Here is a 17,951-nt window from a genome sequence, read left to right as displayed (position 1 = left end):
ATTAAACTGATCAAGCTAGCATGCTGTACAGACTCTGAGACCTGCCTCTGATGACTGGCGGTGCACTGAACCGCTCTCTGCGATGTAAATGCAGAATGACTGCGGTTTTAGGGCTGGAATGTACCTGCACTGTACGCAAGCGTACACAGAAACGTCCTGCGTCTCCGTCTATATCTGCTAGCTAACCGTTAAGGCAGGAGTGTTGGTTGCTATGCAACGGGGAGGAAACATCGTAAAGAACCTGGCGGTTAGAAATAAGGATCCGAGAGTCGCTCCATCGTGCTTACCTCTGATCTCTTGCTCACATGAGCACCTCTAGCGGTAAAGTCAATGTTGCAACTTGCAGACGCAACACGTTACCTCACGTCAACATGAGCGGCCTATGGGCAAAACAAACGCGTGGCGGCCACGATGCATACGTAGAAGCGTTGCTAACAGCAGGTACATCCCAGCTCTTAAAGGTGAACTCGTGTTAATGAAACTGAGGTCCATCTCGTGTTACCTTGAGATAGTTGCTGCAGCTCCCGCTTGGCTTCTTCTACAGTTGTGCACAGCGTCTGGATGATGCTTTGAGAAATTCCCTGGAGGGCATTAAAATCTGACACGCTGTGGACATACTGACTGTGCGGCTTGTTCGCTATGTCCATCAGCTGGGCATTATCTGCATGTTTGATGCCGATAGCATACACAATGATTCCTTTTTCCCTCATTTTTTCAGCATCAGCCTTCACTTCATCCTGAGATTTGCCGTCAGTGATCACCACAGCAATCTGCGGAACTCTTTGGTAAGCCCGGCTTCCGGCTACTGCCACAAAATGCTTATTCAGTGTGTATTTCAGGGCCTGACCCGTGTTGGTTCCACCGTCCATGTACGGCAGCGTTCTGATGTACTGGAGGATATCTTGCTTTCTCTGGTGGGTGTTGAGCTGGAACTCGGTGCGTGGTGTGTGGCTGTACTGGACCAGCCCGATGCGAACATGATTGGGACCGATGTCGAAGCTGTTGACCAGCGTGAACAGAAACTGACGGACCTGTTCGAAGTTTAGATTGCCGATGCTCCCCGAGCCGTCGACCAGGAAGACGATGTCGGCTACAGCCTCTTGGGTGCAAACTGAGAGGGATGGTCAGGTTAATGACAGGATAACTGAGCACCTGAGCAGGTTGTGGTTCTTAGAAAGAGCGTGGCAGGCATGGACCAGGAGGTGTCAGCGTGATTTACAGATAGAGGTCTGCTCATGTGCAAGCCGCAGAAGAAAATCAACAGCCCAGCAGTTTGTCCAGTTACTGGACAGCAGCAGGGAGTTGCAACAGAAGATGTCTTAGGTGGAAAAGTGTGAGGAAACTGAAGCTCACAGCTGGTCCTTTACAGCAGGGATCCCCAGCTACAGCTCCTCTGAACCACCATCCTGCAGGTTTTATATGTTTTCCTGCTACAACACACCTGGTGCAGCGGGGGAACATGGAAAGTCTGCAGGACAGTGGACGCTGACGACTGGAGTTGGACCCTGATTTAGAGAACATGAATGAAACATGAAGACATAGTGATGACCGAGTCTTATCTTACTGCACGATGATCATCACAATAAACTAATTTTATCTGGTATCTCTATAAAACCACAAAAAATCTCAAAACTAACGAAAAGGGATATTTGTGGCTTGGTCCTTGGACTCTGAGGGCAGCTGCTGGACTCTCCTGACCCAAGAAGGATCCAAACAGAAGCTACTATTTATTCACGGCAAAATGAAAGAGGTTGAGGAAGTGTAGTGGAGATCTGATTTAACTTGACATGTAGGAACAACCATCAGACACAAGGACGACTAGGATAGGAGTATGATCCGGACAGTGTGAGGAGGTCCTGAAGTCTACATCAGGATTACAACATTGGCTGTCTTCATTCACAAACACTAGCTTGTTATCTTAAGCCAACTTATTAAAACATCATACTAAGGTTTGCTATTTGATAAAGTAGTTTAAACTCTTAGCTGGAAATGTGATCTTTCAGTACGCAATTCTGGCAGGCTGCTTCAAATTTTCAGAGCCAGATGGGCTTCAGGATTGTAAAGGCTAAGGCTAGCTTGGTGACCTACTGGGTCATACACTGCCTCTGTGTTTATTACTGCTGCCAAGGCGGTTATGTTTTTATTTTACTGGCATTGTCTGTTTGTGTTCAAGATAACTCAAAAAGTCATAGACGGATTTGTATGAAATTTTCAGGACTTGGAAATGTGAAAAGGAAGAAATGGTCTCTGAGTGCTTTTCCAGTTAGCAAGGTGATGTTAGCATTGGCAAGGCTAATGGCTAGCTTGACTGGTGACCTGCCAGATCAGACACTGTCTCCTGTCAGTTAGTGGGGTGATGTTAGCATTAGCTTGTTTCATTAAACACTGCCTGTATTTGAACAGACTGGGCACTACCATACTGAGGGGGACAAAACTGTCCACTTTTGTTAAAAGCTGATTGAATCTTCTTCTCTTGGTGGCAGATTGTGTGTAACTCGGCGGCCTCCTGCTGCTGATTGGTTGTTACTGCTGTCTAAAAGCCTTGAAGAGCTACACACCTGAACGACAGGTGTTCTACTCAGATGCTGTTTAGGTAATTTCTTGGTAAGAAAAAAAAGACAAATACTTTATACAAATAAAGCATAAATCATCCAGCATTTGGTGGATGATTGATTCCATCTGAGTTGATCGGAATGATGGGTGGAGCCTCTTCAGACCAATCAGATCGGAAGTTTCTAGCTTTTTTTCTCACAGAAACTGGAAAAAGTGAAACAATGCCCTTATAGCTGCTTAATGGCATCTTTAACTGACCAGGAAATGTTTTATAAATTACTTTAATGTTCTCATGTTGCTTTTAAATGTAACTTTTGGCCACTAGGAGTGCTAAACATGTAATTTCCTACAGGCCACACGACACTGTCGTAAAATTAGAGTATCCATCTGTGACACGAGGCCGGCTTTAGGCAGGGGCAATAAAATACCTAAACTCTCTCTCCCCTCTGCATCGAGCTGCGTGCCGGTTGTACAGCGTTGCATTGCAGGACCCTCTCTTTCCAGTGAACAACCAATCAGCGTTTAGTATGCAAATGAGTTGACAAGCAGCCTGATTGTTGGGTGTCAGGTTTCTCTCCCCCCGCTGGCTGAGCTGCTGCAGCGGTAAAACTTTACGGAAGTGAAGCTCTGTATAATGCCTCATAGTGATTTATATTGTGAGATAGGACACTTAATAACTAATTAACAACAAATAAAGTAGTGAATAACGTCTATGTTCTGTTAACAGGGGATTGTTGTTTTGTGGGTGAGCCTGTCAGTGGGAGCGTTGCTCCGTCACGCGAGCTCTGGATGCCATCCAGACTGTTATTGTAGAGTTGGAAATGACGTTCTATAAAAAATTCAACAAAATTACAGATATTTAATGTTCTACTCTGTTTTTGTTGTTTGTCCTTGATTTTTATATAAATTTGAGGTTTTTGCCTCCGCCAAGGAGGTTATGTTTTACCCGGCTGTGTCTGTTTGTGTTCAAGATAACTCAGAAAGTTCTGGACGGATTTTTATGAACTTTTCAGGAGTTGTTGGTTTCCTTATATAGGCTGTTATGAATTGGCCTTCATTATGTTTTCCCCTCTGTCTGTAAAGCGTCTTGAGATGGCGTTGCCGTGATTTGATGCTATATAAATAAAATTGAATTGAATTGAATTGTTGGAAATGTGAAAAGGAAAAAGGGACTTCATTTTGGTGGTGATCTGGATCACCGTTTGGATCCAGGAATTTGTTTTAAAGGATTCTGTAACGTTGTGCTTGGTGGAGGTTTGTGCTGTTTGAGGGATTTCCACCTTATGATGATCTGGACTTTGATGCTCAGTCCTGTTGTTATTTGTGGTAGACCAAACTATTTCAGCTTAGTTTAATATTATGGTCCATTTCTTCACACTTTTAAACAATAACAACAAAAACAGCTGAAGCATGATGTGCATGCACAATGCCCCGTTCACATTTCCCATGTACGCATTCCTACAGCCGGCCTTTCTGAGACACTCACAGAAAACCCTTGCACAAAACAAAACTGCCCCAAAAACACGAATATAAATGATAGTTTTGAGTATGAAATGATGCCGTAACTTTGAAACAATCATGTCAATAACTTATTGCTCTAAATATGTCAGCCGTTAGCTTACAAGACAATACAGTAGCACTTAGGGGTGTGACGATTTGCATTTGTCCCGATTCGAATCCGATTTTTTTAGGTGCCGATTCAATTTGAATTGCAATTCTCACAATTCTTCAATATTGCTGATTTTTGTAGATTAAAAACAAAAAAATTGAATAAAACTTTTTTTTTGCTCGTTATTTTTCTTCATTTCAATGATGAAAAAACAACCTAGTAGCCAGACCATCATTCTGCTGCTATAATGCCCAAGAAGACAAGGGAAAATATCAATAAAAATGACAAAAATTCTATGGTGCATTAATTTTATTTATTTGAAAAAAAAAATCTTTTTTTAAACAAAAAAACCAAAAAACAATCTATTTTAAAATTGTGAAGAAAAAAAATCCAGATTTCTGATTTTTCAATTTGATTTTCCCACCCCTAGTATTACCGCTTCCTATTGAACAGCTTATAAAAAGCAATAAAGCTAAACCAGGCCAGTTGCTGATTGTTCTTTTAACATCTTAAATATTTACATGAGTCACAGGAAATACATATATTAATGCAAACCAGCCCAACTTGCAGGAATTGTTTAGTGAGTCATGTTAGCTATGGTCTGTAGAAACACAAAGCAAAGTGATCCCATGACAGACGGATCCACAATGTCCGTCAAGCACCGTATGCTGATGCCTTAAATCATTCATCATTACTCACATTAGGCTGATAGTTGGGTCACAATGTACCCGGTGTCCCTTCAATTTGTACCTATAATGAGTTCACTAAGACAGTCTCTGCTGATCCAGACAGCTGTGTCTCCTGAGACAAAGCTTTGCATCCAAAAGACCGAAGCCAGAAGATAGCGTCAGATCCGAGCGTCTGTCGTAGTGAAGAACGCAGCGAGAGCATGTGTTGTGTGGAAGATAGTGTCATGTTTAAATGCCAAGCCGGAAACAGTTGGGTGTAAGGTTAGTAAGTGCAAAAAAAGTATAAATCACTTCCAGAACTCATCCAAACACCACCAGCTTCGTGTGAATGGTGTTTGGATGTGTGTGTGTGCACATGTGTCTGGTTGCAAACTTGGGCTTTACGGATGATGTCATCCCAAAGCGTGATCATGTTTCTGTGCTGGAATGCAGAATAATCACACCCACCTGTCCTCTGAGCGGCGTTGCCATGGAAACAGGTTGCGATGATGAGGCCGAGCAGAACGCCGAGCCTGCCCTCCATCCTGGAAGTCCTCTCAGATTTCAGTCCTACACATCAAACACACAGAGGATGTCTTCAGCCGTTTACCCTCCATGTTGACATGAAAACCCAGTTTCAGCCTTTTATTTGCCCTCAAGACGAAAACCAGCTGAAGGAGTGTAAAAATCCAGCCTGACATCCTCGGAGGAAATTAAGCATGTGCAGAAATTACACGACTGTTGTTAGAAGTCATTAAAAATACTCTTTTTTATGTTTTTCCTGTAAACTACCTGACATGGGGCAGTGAAATCTGAAGTAACTATGAGACGTAAACTCCAGCAAATGATGTAAAATTATGGAATAAACTCCAACAATGCTCAAACATCGTCCAGTTTAAAAAGTCATTCAAACAAATCGTATTCAAGTCTAAAGAGAAACTGTAAAAAAAAAGTCCAGTGTATGCAGGTGTTAAAATAAAGCTGCGTGTTGCGGGACCCTTTCCCAGCTGTTTCTGACTCTTCAGAAACCTTTGAGGGAAATATTAGACTTAATTGTCTCTGAAAAATAAAACTTTTTTTTTCTTAAATTCATATTTCTGATACTCACTGTTGATTCGTCTGACCCTGTAAGGGTGTACCGCAGGGGTCGATCCTTGGACCCTTCTTTATTCTTTACATAAATTATTATATGTCTAAAGCAAACTTCCATTTTATATCCCTCATCATGGACATAAAACTACACACATGTTGTTCTCACACTTAAAGTTAAAAGTACAAAACCTTCCTGGATGAGAAGTTTACACGGCCAACCTAACGAGGCCGCGTCAGAGAGACCGGAGACGATCTCCTTTCTGCCACACAGCTAGCAGCTGGAAAACTAACCAACTACAAACTAATTATTAAACCCCGCTGTTCTTTGGAGGCTGATGGAACAACTCAACCTCGTATGGTTTGGTTATTAGACCTCTTAATGTCCATTTATGCTGGACACAGAAGACAGAAGGACAATGCTATCTGCTTTAGTCGTCAATGTGGAGCAATGTGTGTTGGAGCAGGGATACATGGAAAACCTGCAGGGCTGCAGCCCCAGAGGACCGACTTTGGATACACCCGGACGAAACTATCCTGTAAAAAACTGAAGCTTCAAATTCCAGTCAGTATGCAGACGTAGCGTTTCCATGCAGACGTGATGTTTCCATACAGACATGATGTTTCCATGCAGACATGATGTTTCCATGCAGACGTGATGTTTCCATGCAGACATGATGTTTCCATGGTGACATGATGTTTCCATGCAGACATGACGTTTCGATGCAGACGTGATGTTTCCATGCAGACGTGATGTTTCCATGCAGACGTGATGTTTCCATGCAGACGTGATGTTTCCATGCAGACATGATGTTTCCATGCAGACGTGATGTTTCCATGCAGACATGATGTTTCCATGGTGACATGACGTTTCCATGCAGACGTGATGTTTCCATGCAGACATGATGTTTCCATGCAGACATGATGTTTCCATGCAGACGTGACATTTCCATGGTGACATGACGTTTCCATGCAGACGTGATGTTTCCATAGAAACATGATGTTTCCATGCAGACGTGATGTTTCCATAGAAACATGATGTTTCCATGCAGACGTGATGTTTCCATAGAAACATGATGTTTCCATGCAGACGTGACGTTTCCATGCAGACATAATATTTCCATGCAGACGTGACGTTCCCAGAGTTATCCCAGAGTTACACACTGCTGGTCCTGGTGGTAAAAGAGATGGACCTCTGAGTCTGATGGCAGTTAAAGGGTTAATTACTTTTCAGATTCTTTTTTCTGTAATTTATATTTTTGCCTGTCCTCCTGTCTTTAGTCATGAAGCAGATCTGGTCCTCCTCCTCCTGATAAACTTGGAGAAGGTTTTCACTCACAGTCTGAGAGTTTTCTTTACAAGCACACATCCATGTGTGTATACATGAGTCAACATGTGTGGACGTTCACACACAGATGTTTTTAGCCTGCACTGAATCAGCCTCCAAAAGGCTGGGGCCCCATGTGGAGGGAGGGGGCCTTTAATGTAGAGCATGTGAAGTTTATCTCATCAGTGATTAAAATGAGGGCTTTTGCACGGTCTAGCCTTCAGCTCTGTTTCCAGGGGCCTCCTGGCTGCTTGTAGAATATTTATTTAGCGAGTTCTGGTTCTGTCTCACGTCTAAAGATGGAAGCTTTCATGTTCAAGAATGAGGGGCCCCTTTGTTTAGAGGGCCGGTCCAAGTTGGAACCAAGCACGACTGGCCAGAGTATCTCAAGGATTTCCTCCCTCTGATGACTGGATCAGGTTACAGTCCAGATACTCCCCTGAAGGTTAAACCAAGGCCAAACGGGCCCCATAGAGAGACCTGAACCACCAGCCGCTGCAGGGTGTCCCAACCATTTATCCCAGTCTTTGATCCGATTTCAGTCACTGATGAGAAATCTGAATAAAAACAACTTTTATAAATTAGTTTATTCTGGATTTGACGGGCAGAACATCCAGGATCAGGAAATATTCCAGTACCACCAACAGGGCCACAAAAAACTTTCATCTTTGTGTCTGAGGGTTGCAAAATTTCTTCCTATAAGGCAGTTATTTAACAGACTCCTACACTCTCAGCTAGCTGCTGCTGGCTAGCCTGCAGCTAAAGATATCAAGAATGATTTCAAGCACAAAAAATAAAGTTTCCATAAACACTAATTTGCTCGAATCTTATTTGTTAAATACAATTTTATAAATGGAGGTCATAAGTCAGAGCCACAAGAATGTATGGTATTAGCAAACGCTAGCTGACTAAACCCAGCCAGCTAATGCTAGTCAGCTAGCAACAACCAGCTAATGCTAGTCTGCTAACAACAGCCAGCTAATGCTAGCCAGCTAACAACAGTTAGCTAACACCAGCCAGCTAATGCCAGCCAGCTAACAACAGTTAGCTAACATAAAAACTTGTGGTTTTCTCTCAAAGCGGCGTATTATTAGGACTCTGCAGAGTTTTATCTCGGCTGAAAAATAGCCAGAATGCATTCGATCCGAAGGGTCATTTGCTGTCTGATTATAGGAAAAAACAACATCTACTAAAACTCATCACACCTCCTTGTTTAACGGGTAAAAACATGGAAAAGGGACCAACAACAAGCCGAGCTGTGCTGGGAGGGGAAAACTTCAGAACGACTCCCTGGATGCCCTGAAGCTCTGTGATTAGAGGCAGGAATAACAGCCGTCTATCAGGACATCCATGACCCGGATTAACACACCACAAGATTTGAACGAGAGGACTTTTCTGTTTCATCCCACAGCTAAACAGTTTCCTTCCACTGCAGTTAAATCCTTCAGCCAGTTTAGTGTCCAAACCCCACATCTGGCCTTTTGATAAGGGTAATCTAAACCAGATGTGGAAGCAAAAGTAAATGAATACATCACTGATCATGTGACCTGCATGTTGGAGGTCCGTTGGGGTAAACAGACAAAGAAAGCAGGCTAGCTGCTAGCGTCTCGGCTGCTACGGCAGGCTAGCTGCTAGCGTCTCATCTGCTACGGCAGACTAGCTGCTAGCTCGGCTGCTGGTTCTCCTGTGTGTCTAAATGTTCCAATCATCTTCCTGATGATGGATTTTATGTTCCAGACTGCCTGCAGACCCTGAATGACAGGATAAATGTGTTGTTGCATCGGAGCAGATATACGTTAGCAGCACTTTGTTGCTGTTCATGTTGTGATGAAGCTGGTTGGATATGTGACAGATTCAAACTTTCCTGTGTTGTAAATTCAGATACGGAGACGGGAGTTTCAGTGTTGATGAAAAGTTTCAACCTTTCTTTTTCAATCTGTGGTGTCAATAAACATCATAAAATATCAACGTTTCCTTACAATAACAGTAACTATTAAGTAAAAGAAATCCCTCATTTCCACATCACGTTAACGTTTTGTATGTCTTCTGGTTTTTACTTTGACATGAAGGAAAGGCTTTGTGTGGGAATCTTTCCACAGCTGGAGATCTGACTGCTATCCTGCCACCAGGCATTAATAAATCTCCAACCAGACGCTTTTAGTTCTGCGGCAGTCAAACTGACCAGCTCATCGTAAGTGGACTGGGAAGCTAAACCTGCTAACCCTGTTAAACCTGCTAACACTGCTAAACCTGCCTTCTAACCCTGCTAAACCTGCTAACACTGCTAAACCTGCTAACACTGCTAAACCTGCCTTCTAACCCTGTTAAACCTGCTAACACTGCTAAACCTGCCTGCTAACTCTGCTAAACCTGCTAACCCTGTTAAACCTGCTAACACTGCTAAACCTGCCTGCTAACTCTGCTAACCCTGTTAAACCTGTTAACACCACTAAACCTGCTAACTCTGCTAACCCTGCTAAACCTGCCTTCTAACCCTGCTAAACCGGCTAACCCTTCTAGACCTGCTAAACCTGCTTAAGTTAGTTAAATCTTAGTCAGTCAGTTGTTTGAGAAGTTTGCAAATCAGTCTTTTGGAAAATTGTGCAAGTGTTTTCACACTGCCAGCCATGTTTACAAAAACAGATAGCTTCTAACTAAACAATTTCACCAGGATTCAAAATAATCTGCATTCAATGTGAAAACATCAAGCAGATAAACTGTCCTGGTTGCCATTTGTAGTTACGATCACGTATAAATGATGAAAAGGCTCCATAGCTACTGCAAAGTTTTATCAGATGCTGTAAACCATCACTTCTTCTATAATTTCACGTGTTTATTTACTGGGTTTATGAGTATAAAGCTAAATCTTCCACTGTGAAACAACCATGAAAAACCACTGATGTGCAGCCAGTTTCTGGTAGATGAGCTGGTTATCTTCGGAGACAAACAGCAGAACCAGAACCCAGTCAGGATGAGTCAGCTGGGAGTCCACACAGAGCTGTGAACATATCTGAAACTGAAACTCCCAGGCCTGGGATGTCCTGGATGTGGCCCCTGGATGTGGTCCCTAGATGTGGTCCCTGGATGTGGCCCTCTGGATGTGGCGCCCTGAAAGTAGCCCTGGATGTGGTCCCTGGATGTGGTCCTGGATGTGGCCCCTGGATGTGGCTCTAAGTGTGGTCCCTTGATGTGGCCCTGGATGTGGTCCTAGATGTGGCCCTGGATGAGGCCCCTGGATGTCCTGGATGTGGTCCCTAGATGTGGTCCCTGGATGTGGCCCCTGGATGTGCCGCCCTGAAAGTAGCCCTGGATGTGGTCCCTGGATGTGGTCCTGGATGTGGTCCCTGGATGTGGTCCTAGATGTGGTCCCTGGATGTGGCCCCATGGATGTGCCGCCCTGAAAGTAGCCCTGGATGTGGCCCCTGGATGTGGCTCTAAGTGTGGTCCCTTGATGTGGCCCTAGATGTGGCCCTGGATGAGGCCTCTGGATGTCCTGGATGTGGTCCCTAGATGTGGTCCCTGGATGTGGCCCCTGGATGTCCTGGATGTGGCCCCCTAGATGTGGTCCCTGGATGTGGCCCCCTAGATGTGGTCCCTGGATGTGGTCCCTAGATGTGGTCCCTGGATGTGGCCCCATGGATGTGCCGCCCTGAAAGTAGCCCTGGATGTGGCCCCTGGATGTGGCTCTAAGTGTGGTCCCTTGATGTGGCCCTGGATGTGGTCCTAGATGTGGCCCTGGATGAGGCCCCTGGATGTCCTGGATGTGGTCCCTAGATGTGGTCCCTGGATGTGGCCCCTGGATGTCCTGGATGTGGCCCCCTAGATGTGGTCCCTGGATGTGGCCCCCTAGATGTGGTCCCTGGATGTGGCCCCCTGGATGCGGCCCCTGGATTTGGTCCTGGATGTGGCCCCTGGATGTCCTGGATGTGGTCCCTAGATGTGGTCCCTGGATGTGGTCCCTAGATGTGGTCCCTGGATGTGGCCCCTGGATGTCCTGGATGTGGTCCCTAGATGTGGTCCCTGGATGTGGCCCTCTGGATGTGGCCCTGGATGTGGCCCTAGATGTGGTCCTGGATGTGGCCCTGGATGTGGCCCTAGATGTGGCCCTCTGGATGTGGTCCTGGAGGTGGCCCTGGATGTGGCCCTGGATGTGGCCCTAGATGTGGCCCTCTGGATGTGGCCCTGGATGTGGCCCCTGGATGTCCTGGATGTGGTCCCTAGATGTGGTCCCTGGATGTGGTCCTAGATGTGGCCCTGGATGAGGCCCCTGGATGTCCTGGATGTGGTCCCTGGATGTGGCCCCCTAGATGTGGTCCCTGGATGTGGCCCATGGATGTGGTCCTGGATGTGGCCCCCTGGATGTGGCCCCTGGATTTGGTCCTGGATGTGGCCCCTGGATGTGGCCCCTGGATGTCCTGGATGTGGTCCCTAGATGTGGTCCCTGGATGTGGCCCCTGGATGTGGTCCCTAGATGTGGTCCCTGGATGTGGCCCCTGGATGTCCTGGATGTGGCCCCCTAGATGTGGTCCCTGGATGTGGCCCCCTGGATGTGGCCCCTGGATGCGGCCCCTGGATTTGGTCCTGGATGTGGCCCCTGGATGTCCTGGATGTGGTCCCTAGATGTGGTCCCTAGATGTGGTCCCTGGATGTGGCCCCTGGATGTCCTGGATGTGGTCCCTAGATGTGGCCCTCTGGATGTGGCCCTGGATGTGGCCCTAGATGTGGTCCTGGATGTGGCCCTAGATGTGGCCCTCTGGATGTGGTCCTGGAGGTGGCCCTGGATGTGGCCCTGGATGTGGCCCTAGATGTGGCCCTCTGGATGTGGTCCTGGATGTGGCCCTGGATGTGGCCCTAGATGTGGCCCTCTGGATGTGGTCCTGGATGTGGCCCTGGATGTGGCCCTCTGGATGTGGTCCTGGATGTGGCCCTGGATGAGGCCCCTGGATGTCCTGGATGTGGTCCCTGGATGTGGCCCCCTAGATGTGGTCCCTGGATGTGGCCCATGGATGTGGCCCCCTAGATGTGGTCCCTGGATGTGGCCCATGGATGTGGCCCCTGGATTTGGTCCTGGATGTGGCCCCTGGATGTGGCCCCTGGATTTGGTCCTGGATGTGGCCCCCTGGATGTGGTCCTGGATGTGGCCCCTGGATGTGGCCCCTGGATGTCCTGGATGTGGTCCCTAGATGTGGTCCCTGGATGTGGCCCCTGGATGTCCTGGATGTGGTCCCTAGATGTGGTCCCTGGATGTGGCCCCTGGATGTCCTGGATGTGGTCCCTAGATGTGGTCCCTGGATGTGGCCCTGGATGTGGCCCCATGGATGTGGTCCTGGATGTGGCCCTGGATGTGGTTCCTGGATGTGGCCCTGGATGTGGCCCCTGGATGTGGCCCCCTGCATGAGGCCCTGGATGTGGACCCTGGATGTGGCCCCTGGATGTGGCCCCCTGCATGAGGCCCTGGATGTGGACCCTGGATGTGGACCCCTGCATGAGGCCCTGGATGTGGACCCTGGATGTGGACCCTGGATGTGGCCCCCTGCATGAGGCCCTGGATGTGGACCCTGGATGTGGACCCTGGATGTGGCCCCCTGCATGAGGCCCTGGATGTGGACCCTGGATGTGGACCCTGGATGTGGCCCCCTGCATGAGGCCCTGGATGTGGACCCTGGATGTGGACCCTGGATGTGGCCCCCTGCATGAGGCCCTGGATGTGGACCCTGGATGTGGACCCTGGATGTGGCCCTGGATGTGGCCCCCTGCATGAGGCCCTGGATGTGGACCCTGGATGTGGACCCTGGATGTGGCCCTGGATGTGGCCCCCTGCATGAGGCCCTGGATGTGGCCCCCTGCATGAGGCCCTGGATGTGGCCCTGGATGTGGCCCCCTGCATGAGGCCCTGGATGTGGCCCCCTGCATGAGGCCCTGCATGAGGCCCTGGATGTGGCCCCCTGCATGAGGCCCTGCATGAGGCCCTGGATGTGGCCCCTAGATGTGGACCCTGGATGTGGACCCTGGATGTGGCCCCCTGCATGAGGCCCTGGATGTGGCCCCCTGCATGAGGCCCTGGATGTGGCCCCCTGCATGAGGCCCTGGATGTGGCCCCCTGCATGAGGCCCTGGATGTGGCCCCCTGCATGAGGCCCTGGATGTGGCCCTGGATGTGGCCCCCTGCATGAGGCCCTGGATGTGGCCCCCTGCATGAGGCCCTGGATGTGGACCCTGCATGAGGCCCTGGATGTGGCCCCCTGCATGAGGCCCTGGATGTGGCCCCCTGCGTGAGGCCCTGGATGTGGACCCTGGATGTGGCCCCTGGATGTGGCCCCCTGCATGAGGCCCTGGATGTGGCCCCCTGCATGAGGCCCTGGATGTGGCCCTGGATGTGGCCCCCTGCATGAGGCCCTGGATGTGGACCCTGCATGAGGCCCTGGATGTGGACCCTGCATGAGGCCCTGGATGTGGCCCCCTGCATGAGGCCCTGGATGTGGCCCCTGGATGTGGCCCCCTGCATGAGGCCCTGGATGTGGCCCCTGGATGTGGCCCCCTGCATGAGGCCCTGGATGTGGCCCCTGGATGTGGCCCCCTGCGTGAGGCCCTGGATGTGGCCCCCTGCATGAGGCCCTGGATGTGGCCCCCTGCATGAGGCCCTGGATGTGGCCCTGGATGTGGCCCCCTGCATGAGGCCCTGGATGTGGCCCCCTGCATGAGGCCCTGGATGTGGACCCTGGATGTGGCCCCTGGATGTGGCCCCCTGCATGAGGCCCTGGATGTGGCCCCCTGCGTGAGGCCCTGGATGTGGCCCCCTGCGTGAGGCCCTGGATGTGGCCCCTGTTGACCCGTGACTACGGTTCCCTCCACAGGAAGCTGATGATTGCAGTGTTTGGAAGGCAGATGTTTGCTCTCAGCTTCATGTAAACATGAGCTGTATAGAATGTTTAGAGCTGAATGTGTGACAGAACACAGCTGGTTCTGGTCTCAGAACCCAGGACAGCCGAACCCGATACGACCCGGTTCAACCCGGTTCAACCAGCCTGCGGGAGGACAAGAACACAACCGATGACCATAAACCTGCAGGTGATCGTTAAAAACAAACAAACATCAACCTATTAAAAGATGTGGCACAAACAGGAAACCAAAGCTGGTTTAGATCAAATCTTGTCAGGATGTGGGGAAGCCTCCCTCCATGAGGGATTAGGTTCTTTCCATTTTCCTGCTCCGCTGTCAGGCTGTTGCAGTCCTGGAGTCTGACTGGTTGCAGATAAAGCGTGAGGAGTTCAGTCTGGACTGCAGGAATTCAGGACTTTCTGAATAAAAATGTTCATGTTATCCTTCCGTTTTCACTGCAGAGCTGCGTGTTTCTTCATATTAGTCATTAAGTCCAACATAAAATAAAAGTCCTGAACAGCAACAAGTCAGGATTTTATTTTTAAGTGGAAAATCGGAACAAGAGGCGGAGCTTCGCAGCAAACGTCACCGCGGCAATTTATCAGAAACACAGAAAAACTAAAGAAACATGAGATACATTTCCATGAACACCAGTAGATACAGATGTTGGAATGGAACCAAAACCAGTAAGAGACGATGCTGGACCTGATGGAACTGCTGGACCTAATGGACCAGAAGAACCTAATGGACCTGATGGACCAAATGGACCTGCTGGACTGAGTGGACCTGATGGACCAAATGGACCTGCTAGACTTCATGGACCTGATGGACCAAATGGACCTGCTAGACTTCATGGACCTGATGGACCAAATGGACCTGCTGGACTGAGTGGACCTGATGGACCAAATGGACCTGCTGGACTGAGTGGACCTGATGGAACTGCTGGACCTAATGGACCAGAAGAACCTAATGGACCTGCTGGACCTAATGGACCTGCTAGACTTCATGGACCTGATGGACCAAATGGACCTGCTAGACTTCATGGACCTGATGGACCAAATGGACCTGCTGGACTGAGTGGACCTGATGGACCAAATGGACCTGCTAGACTTCATGGACCTGATGGACCAAATGGACCTGCTAGACTTCATGGACCTGATGGACCAAATGGACCTGCTGGACTGAGTGGACCTGATGGACCAAATGGACCTGCTGGACTGAGTGGACCTGATGGACCTAATGGACCTGCTGGACTTGATGGATCTAATGGACCTGCTGGACTTGATGGATCTAATGGACCTGGTGAACCTGTTGCACCTGATGGACCTGATGAACCTGTTGCACCTGATGGACCTGATGAACCTGATGGACCTGATGGACCTGATGAACCTGTTGCACCTGATGGACCTGATGAACCTGATGGACCTGATGGACCTGATGGGAACTGATGGACCTGCTGGACTTGATGAACCTGATGGACCTGCAGGACCTGATAGGCCTTATGGGCTTCAAGGACCTGGTGGACATAATGGACCTGCTGGAAGTGCTGGACCTAATGGACCTGATGGATCTGATGGACCTGATAGACCTAGTGGACCTAATGGACCTGTTGCACCTGATGGGACCTGATAACCTTGATGGACCTGATGGACCTGAAGGACTTGCTGGACCTGCTGGACCCGAGCAGCCTCATTTAACTTCATCATCATCATCTTTTCCATGGTCAGCTGCTGGTGGTCCTGTCGCCCGCCACAGATGGCTTTAACCCTCCAGCTGCTGGTGGTCCTGTCGCCCGCCACAGATGGCTTTAACCCTCCAGCTGCTGGTGGTCCTGTCGCCCGCCACAGATGGCTTTAACCCTCCAGCTGCTGGTGGTCCTGTCGCCCGCCACAGATGGCTTTAACCCTCCAGCTCCTGGTGGTCCTGTCGCCCGCCACAGATGGCTTTAACCCTCCAGCTCCTGGTGGTCCTGTCGCCCGCCACAGATGGCTTTAACCCTCCAGCTGCTGGTGGTCCTGTCGCCCGCCACAGATGGCTTTAACCCTCCAGCTGCTGGTGGTCCTGTCGCCCGCCACAGATGGCTTTAACCCTCCAGCTGCTGGTGGTCCTGTCGCCCGCCACAGATGGCTTTAACCCTCCAGCTCCTGGTGGTCCTGTCGCCCGCCACAGATGGCTTTAACCCTCCAGCTCCTGGTGGTCCTGTCGCCCGCCACAGATGGCTTTAACCCTCCAGCTCCTGGTGGTCCTGTCGCCCGCCACAGATGGCTTTAACCCTCCAGCTGCTGGTGGTCCTGTCGCCCGCCACAGATGGCTTTAACCCTCCAGCTCCTGGTGGTCCTGTCGCCCGCCACAGATGGCTTTAACCCTCCAGCTCCTGGTGGTCCTGTCGCCCGCCACAGATGGCTTTAACCCTCCAGCTGCTGGTGGTCCTGTCGCCCGCCACAGATGGCTTTAACCCTCCAGCTCCTGGTGGTCCTGTCGCCCGCCACAGATGGCTTTAACCCTCCAGCTCCTGGTGGTCCTGTCGCCCGCCACAGATGGCTTTAACCCTCCAGCTGCTGGTGGTCCTGTCGCCCGCCACAGATGGCTTTAACCCTCCAGCTCCTGGTGGTCCTGTCGCCCGCCACAGATGGCTTTAACCCTCCAGCTCCTGGTGGTCCTGTCGCCCGCCACAGATGGCTTTAACCCTCCAGCTGCTGCTCTGCAGTGGTTTTGAAGTGACTGAATGAATGCGATCCCTCTCCGTCGCGTTTGTTTTCACGTCACGGTCTCAAGCTTTTACCATCAGCTGATCTTCATCGTCTTGTGTTGCGTCTGTCGCCAGCAGCCTGCTGGTGTGTGTGTGTGGTGTCTGCGTCAGGTCGGCGCGTGCAGCTGACCAGATGCAGTGTGTTTATCCTGCAGCATGGTGTCTGCTGCTGGCGGCAGGAATCTAACGGTAAGCTCCACATGGAACTTGAAGCAGAATTTCTTCCAGATCCAAACATCTGGGAACACCGTCAAACTCCAACCGCTTCTGCGGAGCTGCATTCTGGGTGCATGTCAGCTCTGTAGAGGTGCTCCGCAGCGCCTACAGAGGAGCCAACCTGATGCAGAGCGTATGAACCGACCTACACACTGGACCAAGTTCCTGCTGCTAAACACCGGCAGTCTCCTCACACCACGAACACACATGCAGCAGCATGACCTGCTTATATTACAGCGGATAATAATGTCATTTTGTTCTGAGAGCCATAAAGAGACGATTTTGGAGACGTTTTACTGCTCGCCTCCAGTGTTGCATGAAGACCAGGAGGAGAAAGCAAACAGCTGATCCTACCTGCTGCAGGTACGACGTCTGGCTCAGGAGCGCTTCAGTGGAGACTCACAGGATCCTGAAACAAAGAGGAAAATCAGGAGTTTTATCAGCAGCCTGGAGAAACGGTGCTTTCAGGTCAGTCTGTGGGTGGAAGCGTCACACCGAGTGTGTTTGTGCTCAGAGACAAACATCCAGCCTGAAAGCAGAATAAACAGGAAGAAGCCCATCATGTGTGTGTGGTCTGGTTTACATGAACACACTCAGACCATTCCAGGCAGGTATAAACCATCCAGCACACCTGCGTCGCACGCGAGGAACTCAAAGATCGGCGGACTTACAGTTTGACAGGTTGGAAACATCGCAGGTCACATGACCAGAGGAGCAATGTGGTTTTTTCAGATGAGTTCTGCAACCTGCTGTTGTGTCATCGACCAGTAGCTCCCAGTCTGGGGAGGATTTTCCTGTTCAGACGTGATGGAATGGTTAGGTGTTGTTAAGGTGACAGGTTGGACCACGCCGGTTCAGATGT

The 17,951-nt window shown here is 49.6% G+C and overlaps 1 protein-coding gene across 1 annotated transcript in view; it reads right to left on the bottom strand.

Annotated features, from left to right (window-relative positions):
* The window catches only part of LOC306755769 (collagen alpha-6(VI) chain-like), an 85,878-nt gene extending 68,380 nt beyond the window's left edge, over positions 1-17,498 (bottom strand). Inside the window, exons 1-3 of the mRNA XM_079240280.1 lie at positions 17,444-17,498; positions 5,299-5,400; positions 503-1,111 (exon numbers count right to left, since the gene is read on the bottom strand). Coding sequence (XP_079096406.1) covers positions 503-1,111; positions 5,299-5,374 — 685 coding nt within the window. The 5' untranslated portion in view covers positions 5,375-5,400; positions 17,444-17,498. The remainder of the gene's footprint in view (positions 1-502; positions 1,112-5,298; positions 5,401-17,443) is intronic.
* Positions 17,499-17,951: the final 453 nt, after the last annotated feature.

Source organism: Telmatherina bonti (assembly GCF_933228915.1).
Source record: "Telmatherina bonti genome assembly, chromosome: 5".
In the NCBI taxonomy this organism is placed as follows: domain Eukaryota; kingdom Metazoa; phylum Chordata; class Actinopteri; order Atheriniformes; family Telmatherinidae; genus Telmatherina; species Telmatherina bonti.
The sequence above is the reverse complement of the archived record's forward strand: the minus strand, read 5'-3'. Positions and strand labels throughout refer to the sequence as shown.